A 21,232-nucleotide genomic window follows, 5' to 3' on the forward strand; every position below is an offset into this window, starting at 1 on the left:
ATTCATACGATTCTTATAAACATCACTGAAAGCATTAATAACACTATTTATTTGTGGAAAAGTTGAGCAGCTTAGCTTTTACCTTACAAAAAACCCAACACACTTCCCATAATCACTACCAAATGACTCTTGACTAGAAATCCCCAGACTTAATTCGTCACCATCAAAGGCTTCCAAGACAATAAATTAAATTTAGCGGAAGCAACCTTTTAAATCTGAAATGTGCAAGAAATCAAGCACATGCTAAAAATGTTATTTGCTGAGCACTTAGGGCGGGTTCACACCACCCGCCCGTCGTGCAAAAATGAAGTGCAAGTGCGTTTTTAGACGTGGTCCAATCACGAATGGGGGCTCGGACGTGGAGTGCAAAAAAGAATGGGCAGCCCTAGAGGGCCGCCCGACTCGTTGAACAAGTGAGGGAGCGCGCCAGACACTCCCATTGGGTATTGAACCTAGGCGACCTGTCTGCAAAAGAATCTTTCAACCACTAAGCCAATCATCCATTGATGCATTTATAAGGCAGCTTTCATTTATATCATGTCCAATAGGTGGTGTGAACTCTCACACTTGCTGCCCATCTTCTTCTCCATTTTCGTTATTCGTGGCTGGGCGGGTGGTGTGAACCCGGCCTTAGTAGAAACAATGTCTATCAAAGAAATGACTTTTCTCCTACATGGATTCCTCTTGCTTTAGAATCTTTTGCCGTTGCAACTTCTATCCCGAACACCATTCTTACAGCTTACGCATGATTGCAGAAGACGACGTACCCTCTTGGCAAATCATTCCTTCTCAGAACGTTGCGCCTCCCTCAAACAAATTGACATGGCTCGTTCTTGCACCGTCCGCAAATAGGTGCTGCATGGAGATGCTCCTTGTCCTTCGTGATAACAACGATTGTGATTCCAAAGCGAATCGACAAACCAACATGGAATATGATAGTTAACGAAGAACCGAATCCATTAGGCGAGCAAAAGACGAATGAACGTAGAGACTGAACTTCGCGTTTGCATGAGTTACCAAATCAGTCCATCGACAAATGTTTAAGTAATGAGTCCCCTGACTTGAGTTATGCATTTGATTCAACCAGAGTTATCGAAGTAACCAACCATGGTGACATTGGTTCACCTTGTTCCCATTCATGTGTTCCACAGGCTCTAAGTTGAGCTTCATAGGCCATGGCTATGGGATCTTCCCTGACCTGGGGGCCGGTTCCATGCCCTAGCTCGCCATGCTTCTCCTCAATTTATCCCGTTCGATGCGGTAGCTTCGAACCTGTTCGCTTTCTTGCTCGCTCACGCCTTCCAATTCTTCAGCAGCGCGTCTGTCGCATCCAACGCTTCTTGGACCAGGCCCGTGCCTTGGTGGAAGCCTTCGACACCAGAACAGGTTTCGTGGCGTGTTCTTTCGCGGCTCTTTTGGCCTCTTTGAAAACTAAATGCTGGAAGATGTTCCCTTTGCTGCTTCTGTAGAAGCCTGGTTTTTCATGCGTAGTTGTTGACAACTTGCCCATCTTTAGTGCAGAAGTTCAGTCTGTATACGACTTAGTTTTATACACGATTTGCAAGCTTATTCACATTGCACGCGCTGTTCTTTGTCATTGCGTCTTCTTATGTATCGTGACAGATTCAGCGTTTATCGACTCAGTAGCTTATTCTAGTTCATCCTAGTCGACCTCGGCTCATAACCTACTTTTATTAGGGTATACGGGAATCCAACATTCATAATTATTCCACTATACTAGAGCTTGCTCTTAGACCGTTGAATAAAAGAAAGGGCTCCCGTTTTTTGGCCTGCCACGTGTTACGTGAAAGCCTAAGTAACGAGCGAAATTAGTTTGTACTTTTTTGGCAATTCCGATATTCCACGTTAGCCTTAGCAACGATTATACTTTTTCAAAGCTAAAAGTCCATATTATTGGAAATTTGGAAATTCTTCTTTTTTGAAATTGGTCCATTAGTTATTGCAAGTGCAGGTTTCTTTATTGATGGAGGCTCTGAAACCGGCCTCTAATCACTCAGAGGGCAGTGGAACTAAACCTTTAATCACTTCAGCACTTATTTACAGCTCACAAAGCATATATCACAACCATTAACCATTGCATGATCACCATTTGGCATTTACCCATTTGTTCACAAACAAAACCACTGAAAAAGGGATGGAGGCTAGAATGCCCCTGCTCAACAGACATGGACAAGTGCACCCGATTGGCCCCAAACACCGTGGCGCCCCTTTCGGTATTTCTTTATATTTCACAGTGAAATGATTACAAGTTGCATCTGGGAGACCTTCCCTGCAACTGAGCACGCAGCCCCAATTCACTAAGCCTTCGCAAGGCTTTCAAGCATATAACACCATCACATAAGTGCACTTAACCCGTAGGCTCAACCCAAAGGCATTCTCTTTTCCGAGTGCAATTCCATTGGCTGTCCAGATGCAATCACACTGCACCCCAGCTGCACTCTCCTTGAGTGGTTTCCAGATGGCATTCACAAAGCTTTTCAAAGCTCCGAAATAAAATCAGCAAAGTACCCAACGGAAGAATGACTCATGTAGCACTGCCTGGGCACCTGTGAGCCAAGAAAGAGGCGGCACAAGAGGCCAACCAATAGCTTATGACAAAAAGAAATTGCAGTAGCAAAATCACAACTCACCAAGCCCTGAAGACTCGAACCAAGTCCTCAATCGCCAAGAGGACATAGTAGCCAATGCCCAATTGCATTCTCAGCCAAAGAGGTGTGCAAAGGCATGAAGAAAGAGCATTTACAAGAGCCGACCAGCAAGAATTCCACTGAAAAATGCGAAAAGAAACACTTCTGTCGCGAAGAAGTGGGAGTTCTTGGGCTCAAAAGAAGCGTGCTTCAGAGAGGAATGCATTGAGAAGGTTTTGGAGAAGTTTCATCGCCGGAAAGTCCTCCAAAACTGAGAAAAACCAGTCAACCAGCACGTCGGACCACTCGAAATTCAACAGAAAGCTGTAGCTTTGCAAGAGGAGAGGCCCAGGAGGCGGTAGAAGCAAAAAGGTCCAGAAAAAGCCACTTTTGCAAATTCGTCCAGCAAAAGAAGTGCTCAGCTCTGCCCGTTCTACCAAACGCACGGAGGGAAAAGCATATCACTACGAAGGGGAGGCAGAGGGGAAGCCATCGGGCCAAACGGAAGTCGAGGAATCCAAACGGGTGAGGAGTTATGAAGAAAAACGGAATTCAGCTGAAGGAGGCTGAAAAACCAGTCCAAAATCTCAACAAAGGGAGAAGATGAGAGAGAAAACCACACATGTGAAGTTTAGAAGGCCCAGGAAGGTCCAGGAATGGCAAAGGAGCATGTAGAAGGCACTAGAGCCACCTGGAACTCTAGGGGGGCCACTGAAGGTACATGGCCCTCTAGGGGGCCCATTAAAAATGCCACGTCATCATTTCCCAACAACCACTCTTTTAATTCCTTGGAATGCCTTTGGGCCTAGGGATTAATTACGCTTATGTGCTAGGCACCATGCTGCGTTTAATTACACATTATTAAGCCCTCGCTTGGACTTTTAAAACCAAAGTTGTCACGGTCTTGTAGTACATTAAAGTACCTAGAATTTCACGCCCCCGTGACATACCCCTCTCTTGAAACAGCAAACCACAGTTTGCTGCCCCAAAACACAGGAGCGAGCATGAAATATAGCATAAAAGAGTATACAAGAAAGCCGCAGCTATAGTATACAGAGACAGTGAAAATATGGCTAGGAGAGGCATGCATCCATCCATATATACTGCTCAAAATCTATGTGATCCTCGGCGATCAATAGTCAAGATGCATCAATATCATGAAGTCTCACAGCAGAAATACTGTCAGCTCAGTATCTCAGATGAAACATACAGTGTCATCAAGCGACCTCATGAAATCACGGTGAGCCCGTCTGTACTGAGGGAGTGGAGGTGCTACCCCCCTCTCGAACATCAGGTAATGCTCCAGACGCTCGCTCTGCTGAACTACCTGTAGGAGCCCGGACCGCAGTCGGCTCTAATTGGAAAGCATCAAGGTAAAGCTGCAATATCCCAGGTGAATCTGCCAGTTCACCTTCCTCCATCCATTTCGCATCAAGTGATGGGTAATTTTGAAATTTTACCAAGTAGCGACGGATAACTTTACCCTTGAGCTTTCTATCTCTGTGTGCCAGAATCTGCTCTGGGACCAGAAGTTCATCCTGTTCTTCCACTTCAGGCTGCACCTCATCAGGTACATCCTCGGGAATATCTCCATGATATTGCTTTAATAAGCTCACATGAAAGGCATTATGTATCTTCCAATGCGGAGGCAACTTCAGCCTGTAAGCTACCTCGTTTATCTTTTCAGAAACCTGGAAAGGACCATAGTAACGCATGTTCAGCTTTGTGTACAACCTTTCCTTGCCTTTCTTATTTTTCAGCCTTGCCTTCTGAAAACGCAGCAAAACCCAATCACCTTCTGTGAATACCAATTCCCTGCGGTGCTTATCTGCTGCTCTTTTCTGCTTGTCTTGACTTCTTTGCAAGGCATATTTGATCTTCTTGTAAGCCTCTTCAAGGCTTTCCACAAAACGATCAGCTTCGAAGATTTTCTCTTTTGTATGCAAAATGGGAGGTATCTTCCTGGCACCTTCCACTATTTCAAAAGGTGCTTTACCTGTGGATGTGTGCACCGTATTATTGTAAGCATATTCCAGCAAAGGCAAATAATCCTCCCATTTGCTTTTGTGGTCTGAGACATAGCATTTAAACATATCCAAGATGGTAGAGTTTTCCTGCTCCGATTGTCCATCAGACTGAGGGTGAAAAGATGACGAAAAATTCAGCGTAGTGCCCATATTTTCAAACAGTCCTCTCCAAAAGAGGCTGGTCATCCTCGGATCTCTATCACTGATTATGGATTCAGGCATCCCATGATACTTGAAGACATGCTGCAAAAACAATCTGGCCATTTGATCTGCTGTAATTTTCTTTCTTACTGGCACAAAGTGGGCTTGTTTGCTAAACCTGCAAATTATTGTCCACAATCCATCATGTCCAGTAGGAGTACGTGGAAGATCAAACACAAAATCCATAGCTATGCTTTGCCATGGTCTATCAGGAATTGGCAAAGGGTGTAACAACCCAGGTGCCTTCTGCCTGTCAAACTTTACTTTCTGACAAACCATGCATGTTCTCACATATTCTTCCACATCTTTCCTCAAAGATGGCCAATAAAAGTATTGCTCCACTGCTGTAATTGTTGCTGTAATTCCCCTATGTCCTGCATATGGAGGAGCATGACTTTCCATTATGACTTTCTGTCGCATCTGATCAGTGACACAGAGTCGTCCATGCATCAAAATGAAACCCTCTTTCAACATATAGTGATCATGCCTTTGACCATCAGAAAGCTGATCATAAATAGTTGAAAAATCAGCATCATTAACATACTGATCTTTCATCACATCTAACACATTGTTGTAAGCAATGCTCACTGCTGAAACACTGGGTTTCTTGGAGACTGCTTCAGGCTGTGGTTTCCTGGAAAGTGCATCAGCCACGACATTTTTGTTACCCGGTACATGTACAATTTGAAAATGAAACATTGAGAGGAAGTTAGCCCATCTCATGTGCTTTTGAGATAATTTTCTCTGCGTGAGAAAATATCTAAGTGACTGATGATCTGTTTGCACATAAAAATCAGCTCCAAGAAGGTAATGTTTCCATGTGGTCAAAGCATGTATCACTGCTAACATTTCCTTCTCGTATGTCTGCAAGTACAATTCAGCATCTTTGAGAACTCTACTCTCATATGCAACCACTCTGCCATCCTGCATCAAAGTGCCTCCTATGCTGTTTCCACATGCATCACAAGTTACAGCAAAGGGTTTTGCAAGATCTGGCAAGATAATAACGGGTTCAGAACACAATTTTTGCTTCAGCTCTTCAAAAGCTGCATTTTCCTTTGGTCCCCACCGAAACGGTACAGCTTTCTTTTGTAAAGCATGCAAGGGAGAAGCAATTTCTGCAAAGTACTTTATAAACCTCCGATAGTATGAACACAACCCAAGAAAGCTTCTGACTTCATGCAGATTTTTCAAAATTGGCCAACTCCTTATGGCCTCAACTTTTGCAGGATCCATCTTGACTCCATCCTTTGACACTATATGACCGAGAAAATGAATCTCATGCATAAAGAATTCACTTTTCTTGGTGTTTATTAATAGCTTGTGTCTTTTCAACTCTTGAAACACAATAGTGAGGTGTTTCCTGTGCTCCTGCTCATTTTTAGAGAACACAATGATGTCATCAAAGAAAGTGCCCACAAACTTTCTGTGTGCTCTAAAAATTCTGTCCATCATTCTATTGAAAGTGGCAGGTGCATTAGTCAAACCAAAAGGCATCACAAGGAACTCATATAAGCCAAATGAAGTGCGGAAGGCAGTCTTGTAGACATCTTCAGGCCGTATCCTTATCTGATGGTATCCACTTTTAAGGTCAATACGACTGAACATTGAGGAACCTTCCAACCGATCCAATATATCATCAATGCGTGGAATTGGAAAACGGTTCTTAATTGTGACTTTATTCAAAGCCCTATAATCAATACACATTCTCCAACTGCCATCCTTCTTTTGCACAAGCAACACAGGGGAACAGTAAGGAGAATTACTTGGCTGTATTAATTCCTTTTCCAAGAGTTCCTTCACTTGTGACATTATCTCTTCCTGTTGTGCCTTACTGACACGATAGGGAGGTATATTAGGCGGTGAGCTTCCTGGAATTATATCAATTTGATGATCCTCGGGCCTCTTGGGAGGTAATTCTTGAGGAAGTGCATCTGAGAAACAATCCTGAAAATCTGAAATAAAAGCAGCCCTTTCTCTATCTAAAGCAGAAAGAGTAGAGCCCTCCTGAACTGGTTGGCTGTCCTCTTTGACAAAAATCAAGTACGCTGAAATATGACGCTTTATTACATTGGAAATACAAGAAGCTGAAACTACAGGGATGGACTCCCCTTTCAACTTTACATCAAGTACATGATTTTTGCCTCTATGAGTTATAGAAATCTTCTTGTTTCTCATTTGCACATCAGCCCCCACCCTGTACATCCAAGGCATCCCAAGCAAAGCATCACACTCTGGCAAAGGCATAATGTAGAAGTCCTCTACATCCTGATATCCCTGGATATGCATCCTCAACTTGCCAATGATAGGAGTGACAGGTGTGTTGAGTTCAGGGTTGGCCATATCACACATGCCGGATGGCCCCATTTCCTCAGGCTCGATGCCAAGCCTTCCTGCCATATCGGGAATTATGAAATTTGCCTTTGCCCCAGAATCAAAGAAAAACAAACAATTCTGATTTCTGATTTTTCCCCATGCTCTGCACATCTCAGTCTTTTTCATTTCCTCTTCATCATGTGCATGTGGCAAACTCCCAATCACATCTGGAAGAAGTCCTGCAGAAGGTTTAGGCTTTTTGCCCTTCCGATCAGCCTGTTTATCACCATTCTTATCATCATCTGACCTGTCTCTTTTCTTGAATGGGCAATCATAAGAGCGGTGTCCCTCTGCTTTGCATATAAAACATTTGTTTTGCTCCATGAGTGACTTTTTCTCTTCATCAGATAACTTGGTACGGGGCTGTTTATTAGGCTGTCCACGCCTTTGACCAGCTTTGAATTGGGCTTTTCCTCCCTTTTGAAACGGTCGTTTGCCATAATTTTTATTTTCAGATTTGATGTCCTTATCCTGGTGTTTGGCAGCCCGTTTGTTGTCTTCTTTCTTGCTGTCCATAAAGCCCAAATTCTTCTCCTGCATCCATGCATATGCTGTCCTTGCATTCTCAATTAATTGAGTCATAGAACCCACCTTGGTTTTGATGCAATAATCACGTAGCTCACTAGGCAATCCACAACAGTACCTCTCTATTTGCTCTTTCAAAGAAACATGCCTGTAAGAGCTCAATGGCAGCAAAACATCCCAAAACCTCTGGGTGTAATCATCAAGATTCTTGCAAAGTTTGTATGACAAGTCATGCCAGTGTGAAAGTACTTCAACTTCAAAAGTTGGAGTAAGCCAAGTAGAAGAGAACACTTGCTTAAATTCCAGCCAAGTAGCAGGTGCATCTCCATGAAGCATAAGGTTAGTGTACCACTTAAGTGCATTGCCTTTCAAAAATGTGGCAACCTTCCTCATCTTGGATGCTTCTGTAAACAAACCCCCAAGAAATGCAGCATCAAACAGTTGAAGGAATGTGAGGGCTTTGTACCTGTCCTGTACTCCATTATATGTATCAAACTTGACATGAGAACCACCATCCTTAAATTCTTTATATACATTTGATATTGGCTGTCCCAAAGATGGCTGTATATTTGCAGCATTCCCTTCACTAGGGAGAGCCATGCTTGGCTGAACATTAGGCATGGGAGCATATGCTGTGGCTTGCATGCCTGGCTGCATTCCCACATTGTCATACATGGCTTGTTTTCTATGCCCAATTGGCGGTGAAATCAACATAGCATCAAAGATAGAATCTGTACCAAAATATTCAGGTTGCTGCCTCAAATATGGCTGAGGTGGTTGAGCCACATTTATGGACTGCACATTATTATTTTGAGGAGTAGAAATACCCAAACCAAGGCCTTGTGCTGGCTGCTCATACTGTTGCACTGGATGTACTTTTTGTACCTCTTTCTCAAGTGCTCTTTTGGGCGATTCCTCTCTCTTGGAAGTCACTTTCTGAGTCATTTTTGATGGCTGTCCCTCATGGGAAACTGATGCATGTGTGTACTCACTCTTTCCGTTCTTGTGCTTTCTTGATTTTTTCTTCTTCTTGGCATTTGTTTGCACAATCTGAGCCAAATTTTGAGCCAGCTGAGTCAAAGCAGTCACTGCACTTGCAAGCTGTGCATTCAACATAGTAGCATCATCTGACTCACTGCTAGAACTAGTATCACCGTTGAGCTCAGTTGTAGCTTCATGTGTGGCCTGCTCAAAAGGCATTTGTTGTGCTCCCTGCAGCTGTACACTAGCTGGATCATTAAGGCTTTCCTGCCTTCTCCTTTGAGGAGTTGTGGAGCTCTCTTGCTCATGGGTACTCACCATGTTTATGGTTGTAATATTCAGCTGTCAAAAAGTGCAGCAAAGATATCCTTCCACCAAACTACCGAGGCCCACCTCTTGAGAAAGAGTGTGTGGTGTCCCGGCAATGGAACCAATGAAACCGGCCTCTAATCACTCAGAGGGCAGTGGAACTAAACCTTTAATCACTTCAGCACTTATTTACAGCTCACAAAGCATATATCACAACCATTAACCATTGCATGATCACCATTTGGCATTTACCCATTTGTTCACAAACAAAACCACTGAAAAAGGGATGGAGGCTAGAATGCCCCTGCTCAACAGACATGGACAAGTGCACCCGATTGGCCCCAAACACCGTGGCGCCCCTTTCGGTATTTCTTTATATTTCACAGTGAAATGATTACAAGTTGCATCTGGGAGACCTTCCCTGCAACTGAGCACGCAGCCCCAATTCACTAAGCCTTCGCAAGGCTTTCAAGCATATAACACCATCACATAAGTGCACTTAACCCGTAGGCTCAACCCAAAGGCATTCTCTTTTCCGAGTGCAATTCCATTGGCTGTCCAGATGCAATCACACTGCACCCCAGCTGCACTCTCCTTGAGTGGTTTCCAGATGGCATTCACAAAGCTTTTCAAAGCTCCGAAATAAAATCAGCAAAGTACCCAACGGAAGAATGACTCATGTAGCACTGCCTGGGCACCTGTGAGCCAAGAAAGAGGCGGCACAAGAGGCCAACCAATAGCTTATGACAAAAAGAAATTGCAGTAGCAAAATCACAACTCACCAAGCCCTGAAGACTCGAACCAAGTCCTCAATCGCCAAGAGGACATAGTAGCCAATGCCCAATTGCATTCTCAGCCAAAGAGGAGTGCAAAGGCATGAAGAAAGAGCATTTACAAGAGCCGACCAGCAAGAATTCCACTGAAAAATGCGAAAAGAAACACTTCTGTCGCGAAGAAGTGGGAGTTCTTGGGCTCAAAAGAAGCGTGCTTCAGAGAGGAATGCATTGAGAAGGTTTTGGAGAAGTTTCATCGCCGGAAAGTCCTCCAAAACTGAGAAAAACCAGTCAACCAGCACGTCGGACCACTCGAAATTCAACAGAAAGCTGTAGCTTTGCAAGAGGAGAGGCCCAGGAGGCGGTAGAAGCAAAAAGGTCCAGAAAAAGCCACTTTTGCAAATTCGTCCAGCAAAAGAAGTGCTCAGCTCTGCCCGTTCTACCAAACGCACGGAGGGAAAAGCATATCACTACGAAGGGGAGGCAGAGGGGAAGCCATCGGGCCAAACGGAAGTCGAGGAATCCAAACGGGTGAGGAGTTATGAAGAAAAACGGAATTCAGCTGAAGGAGGCTGAAAAACCAGTCCAAAATCTCAACAAAGGGAGAAGATGAGAGAGAAAACCACACATGTGAAGTTTAGAAGGCCCAGGAAGGTCCAGGAATGGCAAAGGAGCATGTAGAAGGCACTAGAGCCACCTGGAACTCTAGGGGGGCCACTGAAGGTACATGGCCCTCTAGGGGGCCCATTAAAAATGCCACGTCATCATTTCCCAACAACCACTCTTTTAATTCCTTGGAATGCCTTTGGGCCTAGGGATTAATTACGCTTATGTGCTAGGCACCATGCCGCGTTTAATTACACATTATTAAGCCCTCGCTTGGACTTTTAAAACCAAAGTTGTCACGGTCTTGTAGTACATTAAAGTACCTAGAATTTCACGCCCCCGTGACAGGCTCCATAGTCAAAGTGCTTTAATGCCTAGTCTTTCTTCCCTTGGAGTTGCCCTCACGTATTGTTTTCAAACTATGGCTTTTTAGTTGTGGATTTTATGTGGTTTGGGTTGCCTTTGGTTAAATGCACTCCACTTGTGAAAACAAGATTGTTTCCTCTAGATATCCTCCACATTTTTAGCCTCTCTCTCTCTCTCATGGCTTTCAATTCATCATCTCCACCCTCTATCGCTATATGGATCTCGGGCAGGCCTTATGAATGATTTATTATCATTCACCTTGTTTTGGGTACTTTTTTGTTTTTTTCGTATCCGCCATAATATCCAAACTTTAATTACTTTCCAATTCTCCGTATATCCCCTCTTTTATAACTTTCAACGTTTTGTCCCCTATTTGTATTTACGCCTTTGTTTTTTTAAAAATTTTATTTATTTATCCCTATTTCGAAAACTCTTAACATTTGCATTCCCCTGCTTTAATTTACGTTTTTGGCCTCCTGAAAGAAAGGACTAAGTGAAGGCGATCCTTATGGGTCAGTACTAGAGAGGGAGATCAACAGCCACACAGAGGGTCACGGGCAGCGGGCTCTTGGGCAGGTGGGTTTTCGGAGACAACACTCCACCTTGGACCACATCTTCACCTTGAGAGCTATCATTGAGGAGGCAGAGTCGAGGCACCAGATAGTGTGCACTTACTTTGTAGACCTTCGTAAGGCATTTGATACTGCCCCACATTCCTGCTTGATCAGGAGGTTACATGAGTTGTAGCTCCCAGAGATCATGATTTGGGGAGGTTACGAGTCTATATGAGTCCGTTAGAGGGAAGTATGTGCCCCGAGAGGTCTATCAGATTGGGTTGAGAGCACTATCAGAGTGAAGCAAGGCTGCCCCCTCTCACCGACTCTCTTCGGGCTCTATATCGATGAGATTACATCCTTTGTAGATCGTCTAGGTGGAGAAGGCTCACTTCTGGCTGTACCTGATGGTGCAGATGCTGCTATAAGCATATGACATAATCCTCATATCCTCCTCAGCAGAGGGATTACATAAACATCTAGAGGCTCTAGATGTTATGCAGAGAGAGACTTGACGGTTAACATGGAAAGACCAAGGTTATGATCTTCAAGATAACGCGAGCAGTGTCCCGCCACCATAGATAGCTTCATGTACTGAGATGAGCTAGTGGAGATAGTGCAGTCTTCCACATATTTGGGGTAGTGTTCACCGGGCTAGGTTTCACAATGACTCATGCAGCTACAACACGACTCACACGAGGGCGGGGTGCTTTGGCCTGACTATAGAGGTAGTAACTTCTAGGCACAGTTTTGGGACCCTCTGATGAAGGGTTGGCTTTTTGACACCTCGGTGAGATTGACTGCCATGTATACAGCACCTTTCTGGGGGAGTGACATTTCAGTGACAAAATGGGAGAGATTTGAGAGGCTACATGTGACTGTGGGATCTGTGAGAAAACAGGAAGGAAGAGCAAGAGTGAGCAAATGGAGAGAGTGAGCTGAACGTAGTTCACTCCCCAAAGTGTACTGAACTGAAGTGAAGTACAATGAAAGAGATGAGGGTTTTGTCTAAGTGACAAAATCCTATCTAATCACTAACCGTAGTTAGAGATTAGACCGTGGTTAGGGGGGAAAACCTTTAAGAGGGAAAAGTGCCCCTAACCCACTTATTACATTACATTAGCCACTGCCTAGAATATAATAATAATTCTAACACTCTCCTACAGTGCAAATGTGGTGTACAAGGTAGTGATCAATCACCAAAAGGAGATAAGTTTAGGGCACCGCGTTTGCTGCCCTTTCCCCTTGGGCTTGAACTTGGAAAGCATGGCATGCTTGCCAGCCCGGATTGCCATATTTCTTCGTGTGTGCTCCTCCTATAAGAGATGTCCTACCAACTCGTGAAAAGAGAGGATTGCTGCCCCCCCTCAATGACAAATTCAGCGAGGTATGAAAACCGAGATAGGACTCAGGAAGAGAATTCAGAGTGGTGGTAATCATCTCTGAATCCGGAATGACTTCATCAATATTCAGCAATTGTTCCCTCAAGTCCTGAAGCTTTGTGAGGTGAGAATTCATGGAATCTTCCTCATCCATATGCGTATGGGAAAGCTCTCGCTTCAGAAAGGAAACTCTGGCATCATTTCTTGCTGCAAACATACTCTCTAGTATCTCCCAAGCTGCCTGTGATGTCTTGCATGACCGAATGTGAGGTATAATGAATCTCTTGACAGAGAGAAATCACTGAAAGAGCTTGTGCATCTCTAGAGTCCCATCTTTTCTACTGTGCTGTGGGAGCTTCTGGAGCGGCAGCTCCAACTACTTGTGCTGCATTTTGATCTCTACCCCTGCCTCCAGCTGTAGGAGTGATAGGTGTAGCCATTGTATCCGGTCTTGCTTCATCTCCATTGACATACTCCCAAAGATGTCTGCCAACCAAGATATTGCGAACCATGAAACTCCACAAGGAGTAGTTGGTGCCATCCAACTTATCCTCCTGTGTGAGGACTCCGAACACCTCATTGGGGTTGTTCTGAGCCATTTTTGCCAGATAAACTCAAAAAACACAGCAAACTAACCAAGTAAAATCCCTTTTTCGGATGCCAAATGCACAAGTAAAACCTGCAAAGAAAATCTGCACACAGTGACAAATATTGTCACAGCCTATCCAAGGCTCAGAATGCACCTCAATGCTTTGCTGAATGCCCAAAAATCTGCAAATAGAATCTGCAAAAAGTAGCAAAAGTCTGCAAATTGACTCGTACTAAGTCTAGAAATGCTTGCAAACTTCAAAATGCTCTTTTACATGCAAAATTGCAACCCAAATGCAAAAGCCCCAATTTCTTGTGGGAAATTGCATACAAAAGAGGGCTAATGATATGAAAGCCCCAAATGTTGCACAAATTGCACTCTGCTTGCAAAAGCCCCAATTTTCATTGCAAAATTGTAAAAGTCCCAAATTTCTTCAAGATCTAAGCCAAACAATGGCTATCTGCAAAAAATGTCTACCAAAAAACCAACTATAAGTGTGCCTGCAGAAATGAAACCTGCACAGAAGGCCCTTCAACGGAAATGTATGGATACCTTCAGCTTGCAACGAGCTGCCAGTACGGAATTGTTAGTGTACGGTCACTGTACAGAATCCGTACGGTGTACGTTCGAACGATTGTACGGATGGCTGTACGACAGAATGTACGGAAGCAGCAGGTACGGAATGCAAGACAATACAGATTGTCAGTTCGTACGTTGTACGGATGCCATACGACGTTGTACGGAAGTTGATGGTGACCACCTGCAGTATGGAGTACAGAGTACGAGGCGCAGATGTACGGCCTGTACGGCGTCGTACGCTTGTACGGGACGGTGATATGCACCTATTTTCGGACAGACGCGTGCGGACGGGAGCAAGCAACTAGTACGAAATTCGTACATTCGTACGGACTGTACGGAATGGAGGCTGCAGGTCGCGATGAAGTTGTACGGGCGAATGGTGCGGGAGTTGAAGTGTGGGAGCTGGGAGTAAGGAGCAGGGAGCAGGTTTGGGAAGGAAATGCTCTGATACCAAATGTGAGAAAACAGGAAGCAAGAGCAAGAGTGAGCAAAATGGAGAGAGTGAGTTGAACGTAGTTCACTCCCCAAAGTGTACTGAACTGAAGTGAAGTACAATGAAAGAGATGACCGTTTTGTCTAAGTGACAAAATCCTATCTAATCACTAACCGTAGTTAGAGATTAGACCGTGGTTAGGGGAAAAAACCTCGAAGAGGAAAAGTGCCCCTAACCCACTTATTACATTACATCGGCCACTGCCTAGAATATAATAATAATTCTAACAGGATCTAGGATGATTTGAAGTAAGCCCTCGGTCCCCCATCAGATTATACAGGCAGAGTTCGCAATGATTCCTCTCGAGATTGATGCAATCATACAGACAGTGACATTCCTCAACAGAGTGTAGGCCTTACCCCAATGGAGATTACGAGGCTAGCATTGGAGTGTTTCAGGCGGCTACCAAAGAGTGGTGTTGATACAACATGGTACGCATGGGTATCCACATGGTTTGGTAGTCACGGGTGACGGCATTCAGATTGACAGACTTCCCCCCTTTCAGTACAGCATGGGTGCACCACTCAAGATTATCCCACAAGATGAGGTCAACCGTATCATATGGTTGGACCTCCTCTAGCTTCATACATCTAGGGCTTGAGGGGGAGAGGAGTTCCCCACCAAGATCCAGTTTTACCATGATTTCTTGAGGGTCTTGGAGTATGGTCTCATCATTAGACCTCAGTATCTCGAGGATAGGAGAGTCTCACATGCACCGAGGATCGCCATTGTACAGTTGCGAGTTTCGTCACATCAGGTGAGGATTGAGGTAGGGAGAGCTGCAGGCATACCCAGAGAGCAAAGGATCTGTAGACTATGCCCGATATGGGAGGTCGAGACCGAGGAGCACTTTTTGTGTCTGCCCAGTCTACTATGAGATCCAAGGGCAATATCACTACCTCTTTCAGGAGGGGCGTGGCTGTGGTATGCTCACACGGCTGATCCATATTCACGGCGAGGTTTGTGTTGGGCTCTATTTGATTGAGATGCGACGACATAGAGATTACTGATGCGGCAGACCAGAGAGCTGCAGGAGGCGATGCCAGATGTCATCGAGATCCACCGAGCACAACCACGTGTTACAGACTAAAATGCATCTGAGTCAGCTATCGGGGAGGCTGAGGGGGAGGAGCTTGATGAGATGAGAGCATCATGGATAAAGACGTCACCCTTAACGTAGCCCATCGGATACAAAGATCGAGGAGACCACGCCCTTCGCCGCCTCAAGAGACAGCTTGACAGACAGATACAAGAGCTCCTCACATCCCATCAGAGAGCCACCAGAGTACTTGGATGTATGGGCCCTGGGCATGTACTAGGAGCATTAGCTCTGAGCAATTGATACTATTTTTCTATTTTGCTACTCTGCTATTTTGCTCACTAGTTTAGCACTTTAGCTTTCAGCAAGGGCCTTAGTGAGCCCTTTGCTTCAGCCCATAGCCGCTTGTATGAGCTACTTTTGGTTTTGCACTTTGTCTCATTGGCTCGTGAGGCCTCTTGCAAAGGTTAATACATCTCTCTCTCTCTCTCTCTCTCTCTCTCTCTCTCTCTTTCTGCTCTCTGTGTTTGCACAGTTGCGTTGCACCTTTGACATGAACGTGGAAGGGGGAACAGAAATGCCACATCATATGACACGACCTTAAATCACATGGAAATATACCAAAATATGAAAACAAAATCACTTGTAATAGCTCTAAATTTTCTATTTAAGCTTTAAACTTTTAAAAACTCATAAAAATCCATAGAAAATGAAAATGCACATTGATGAGAAGATGTTTGCAATGTATATAATGCCATAGAGGTATAGATGCCAGAATATTGCCAAATAGAGATTACATAAATATGCAAAATACATGAAAAGGAGGCCACGCCTTCGTCGTGCAACCTCGCTTGAAGCTATCAATACAAAATAGGAAAAATTGACTCGAGAGTCAAGTGCATGATATATAGAAAAAGAGAGAGTCAAGCAATCAACCCTCATTAACAAATACAAGATTATTTGTTGGAATCGGAGTCCTAGTGTGTGTGGTCCTAGTGTGTGTGGTCCTAGAGTCCTAGGAGTGTCCTACAGTTGTGTGAGTGGAGTCCTAGTGTGTGTGGTCCTAGTGTGTGTGGTCCTAGAGTCCTAGGAGTGTCCTACAGTTGTGTGTGTGTGAAGAGTCTTGAGGCCACTTGAGCCACCTCATATGGTATGTGTGATTCCTCCCCTAGATTATAGGATCTAGATTCTCTTGTGTGTGACCTCATCTATGAGGTGTCTGTGTGGGAAGATAAGGCTTGCCCAGCCTATAAAAGAGGCTATGTACTTGCTGTGATTACACAATCTATCAACATCAGTTCATGCCTCAGATCTTGTCTCTCACCCCATTTTTAACAGTTGGTATCAGAGCGAGGTCTCCTTCTCCTTGGCCTCACTTGGAACCTGTCTACAATTGTTGACTGGTGAGCTGCTGGCTGAGAAGATGCCCGCAACTGCTTAAGAGCCAACAGCACTGCCATGAAGACATGTCGCAAGCGCAAGATCGCAGGAGTCACTATGGGCAAAGATCATAGTCATTCTTGAGTGTTGTTGCATCACACTAGCTGAGGCGTTACCTTCTTGAAGGATATAGCCGGCATACCGAGAGTGGAGTTTCTGTCCTGAAATAGCTCACGTTGATCGATGTGAGACCACAGCCTTCTTCTGAAGAATCCTTTGCTTGAAAGCATTGTGAGTGTCTCTGTAGTGGCTCTTGTTGTCTACTGCACGCAACAGCGTCAATAAGTACGCTTTCTTTACAGACATGCGCTGAATACGTCAAAGGTATCCTCAAGCTTCTGGGCGCATGCGGAAATGACCGATGGCAAAAGAACCAGGCAAATCGTTGAGCTTGGATTCGTTGTTTCAAATTCTCCTTCCTATCATGTCTAACCGCTCATTCTGCCCGCCATCCTGCGGATCTTCTACCCGCTCCTCTGCTCGTCATCTGCCCGCACAACAGGCCTGATTTGTTGCTCCTACGCGCGCCATATAACCTCTGATGCTGCTGCCCGTACACCTGCTGCTCCAGCCTGCTGAGTGCCCGTACACCTGTTTCTCCACGGGATTGCTGCCAAGACCTGCCCGTACACCCACGCTGCTTCTAGTTGCCCACGCAACCTCTCCTACTGCCCACGTAGCTATACTCTTTGCTTCTACCATGTAAAATTTGGGCTTTTTTTTTGCAAAATTTGAGTAAACATTGTAAGGGATTTAGACACTGGCTGTAATAACAGCTAAGACCTTCCCACCAATGGATAGCATAAAAGACTCCTCGTTCATCGAGAAATTCTCAGGGAGCAATTTCCCAACTTGGCAGACAAAACTCCGGCTTCTTCTTATGCGAGAAGGCATATGGAATATCACCAATGGCAAGGAGCCAAAACCCCAAAGTGATGATGCTAGAATCAGTTGGTGGGAGAACCAAAATGATAAAGCAATGGCTATCATTGGCCTAGCTTTAGCTGACAACCTTATCCACCATGTGGATTTTGATAAGATTGCAAATGACGTTTGGGAAAAATTAGAGAATTTGTTTGGAAATAAGATCAATAATTCCAAAGTATTTCTCAAACAAAAACTCTTCAAACTCAAGACGAAGGAAACTGAAACCCTCAATGAACACTTGAGCAATCTTGGGTCAATTCTCCAACAATTATCTGCCATCCGTGCCATTGTTGAAGATGATGATCAAGTTGCTGTACTTCTCTCAAGTATTGAAGACATTTCCAAGTACAATGAGATCCTTGCTGTCCTAAGAGTCAGCCGCAATATGAGCTTTAAGGATATGGTAGCTCATCTCATTGATGAGGACCGTAGGCTTACAGAGAAAGCAGAATCTTCCTTTGAATCTGGCAAAGCATTCTTTCTCAAGAATAAGCCCAAGAAGAAATTATTGTCAGAAGCTTGGCCATCCAGAGGATCGTTGCTTCAAGAAGATGGCAAAGGTACAAGCCAAAGAACACGCCAATCTGGTTGCGGAGCAGAGCAAGGACGAAGACGATGAAGCTACACCTTCTGGACACGAGGAACAAGCCTGCACTGCTGCTGTTTCTGGTCTATCCCTCCATGAGGTGATAGATGAAGAGTGGGCTTTCTAGAGTCATGTGTGTTAGGTACTCTGCCTTGGGTGGTCCCCCTAAAATGATGTAATAATTTGTCATTTTGTGTGCCTTGTCCTATAAAAAGCTCCACTTATTTCCATGTACCCAGTTAGGAGACAAGGGGGTTGTTATGTCTTTCCTTTATCAGGCCTAGACGAGTTCCAGGATGTTGGTGTACTCCCTAGACCTATGAGTTGGTCATGCATCCATGCTCAGATTTGAGTCTCTGATCACGTTGACACCTAAGCCATGAGAGTGCTTGGTTCAACCTCTGAATTATGCTCAGCTGTTAGCCTCTGAGATTGCCTGGGATGCACAGTCTGGATGATGTCATAGTTTCTCACTCTAGCTCCGAAGGGGGGTTTGTTGGAATCGGAGTCCTAGTGTGTGTGGTCCTAGAGTCCTAGGAGTGTCCTACAGTTATGTGAGTGGTGTCCTAGTGTGTGTGGTCCTAGAGTTCTAGGAGTGTCCTACAGTTGTGTGAGTGTGAAGAGTCTTGAGGCCACTTGTGCCACCTCATATGGTAGGTGTGATTCCTCCCCTAGATTATAGGATCTAGATTCTCTTGTGTGTGACCTCATCTATGAGGTGTCTGTGTGGGAAGATAAGGCTTGCCCAGCCTATAAAAGAGGCTATGTACTTGCTGTGATTACACAATCTATCAACATCAGTTCATGCCTCAGATCTTGTCTCTCACCCCATTTTTAACATTATTCACATTGTGAACCCCAATTTTTAGATGCCATGTTTTCAAAATCACTCCACAAGTGCTCAACAGCTGAAGATCTAGCACCTTGGCTGAGTATGCCAATGGCCAAACTGTGCAATAATGGAGCATTTGCCCCATAGTCCTCCCACCAACGAACGGAGGAGGGAATCTTAAACATGTCACTCTGTCCATCCTCCAAACCAAACAACCCTTTTCTTTGCCAGTAATATGACATTTCCTCCTACACTTTCCTCCAATCATCTGCATTTGCTACGAATCCTCTCAATACTATCTCCCATCCTCGCACCACCTCAATATTGCTTTGTTGCCCTTTCCCTTGAAACTTTGGATCCAAACACAGGTTGCAGCCTCTAGTGCATATGGGATAAGTCCATGATGACACGTGGCACTCACACATAGACTTAGTACTAGATCACCTAGTACTACACACCAACACACTCTTTGGCTATGATATCTCCAACACCCCCCTTCAGAGCAAAGAGTGTGAGACCCAACACGCAAGGAGTAGACCGATCCCCCCTCCACCGCAATGCTGCGAAGAGCAAGTCCAACTATCCAACACCTCCCGTGTGATAGTGACTTCTCAGTCAGCTTGCGACCAACAAGGGTAAACCATCACTCGTCATCCCCCCTTACTCTGAAGTGGGTGGTCAATACCATCAACCAAAGTAAAAGACAATACATTCATTTTTGGGGGACAACCCAGGGCAGAGTACCTCTTATTGACTCCAAAATTCAAATACATTCAGTTTAGAGGGACAACTCAAGGCTGAGAACCTTTATTTGACTCAACACAAACACACATAGAGCTAAGCATCATCTATCTCCTCAAAGAGGAATAGATCATGCAACATAGCAATTGAAGCTTCTTGCTCAGGTTCAATACATGTAGCATAAATATTCTTGAGCTTGTCCAGGTTCTCCTTAGCTGAAGTAGTGAGGTCAAGTTGATGAAGCAATTTGTTGACCAACCTCACACCAAGATGCGCCAATGCTTTGTCATGCTGCTCATCCCTAGATGCAAGTGGTGCTGATGAATCTTCACCACGAGGACAAGGCTCCATAGTGTCAAACCGAGGTAGCAAAGGCAGCAAGCTGAAATAGATAACCAGCCAATAAAGGAGCTTGCCTAGGGCTCTGAAATGAACCAACAGCTTGAGAAATGCTTGAATAAATGTGTCCAGCAGCCTGAAGTGTAAGAATGAGCGAATAGAAGCTGGAGCAGATCCAAAATCCTCAAGAAGGTAGCTAGAGGAGCACCAAATGCAGCAATATATCTTGAAATGTGAGAAGCGCTTCAGTAGACCAGCTCCAAAATGATCAGGCAGCTCTCTAGAGGGTTCCGAAATGTTGTAGTAGGTCACTAGTTCCAAAAACGGCTGTTCTGCAAGAGCCGAAAGCTAGAAACAGCCCCGAAAATGCGTCTGGAATAGCTGGTTCTGCAGCAGCAACCTCTAAATGGTGCAAAAATGCAACAGCAGCTCCAAAACAGGTCAAAAGACCTCCAAAAGACCGTGAAAGTCTGCAACCAATGCCCACGGATGGTCGGCTTCTGCTGTAGCAGCATGCAAACCGTAAAAACAGGGTGAAACAACTCCGAATTAGCTTGTATGCAGGCGCCTTTTGCAAACGGGCCAGCCAGCAGGCTTTGGAGAGGCTAGACGGGCAGAAATGGGCACAGGAAGCTACAAAACAGAGGCGAAATGGAGGGAGCAGGAGATGAGGCAGTGGCTGGCTGTGAAGGAGGCAGAAAACGGAGACTAAAGGCTGCAGGAAGAGGTAGAATGAGGCAGGGCTGAGACGAGATAGAGATGGAGGCTAAAACTGGATTAGGGTTTCCAATTAGGGTTAGGGCTAGGGTGACGTGGCAACTATGGAAGGTGGCTCTGATAATATGTTAGAAACATGGTGTGAGTGAGAGAGAGAGAGAGAGGCTAGGGAGTGAAGAAGTGGTACACAAATGTAGAATCC

General features: G+C 44.8%; 1 protein-coding gene across 2 annotated transcripts in view; it reads left to right on the forward strand.

Moving 5' to 3' along the window:
* Positions 1–1,116: 1,116 nt before the first annotated feature.
* The window catches only part of LOC147904379 (uncharacterized), a 55,516-nt gene continuing 35,400 nt past the window's right edge, over positions 1,117–21,232 (forward strand). For both annotated transcript variants that reach the window (XM_087394175.1, XM_087394181.1), the window contains exon 1: positions 1,117–1,386. In XM_087394175.1, coding sequence (XP_087250301.1) covers positions 1,176–1,386 — 211 coding nt within the window. In that variant the 5' untranslated portion in view covers positions 1,117–1,175. The remainder of the gene's footprint in view (positions 1,387–21,232) is intronic.

The sequence above is a fragment of the Dipteris shenzhenensis genome, chromosome 2, assembly GCF_047967505.1.
Source record: "Dipteris shenzhenensis isolate YYH24624 ecotype China chromosome 2, Dip_SZ_1.0, whole genome shotgun sequence".
Classification (NCBI taxonomy): Eukaryota; Viridiplantae; Streptophyta; class Polypodiopsida; order Gleicheniales; family Dipteridaceae; genus Dipteris; species Dipteris shenzhenensis.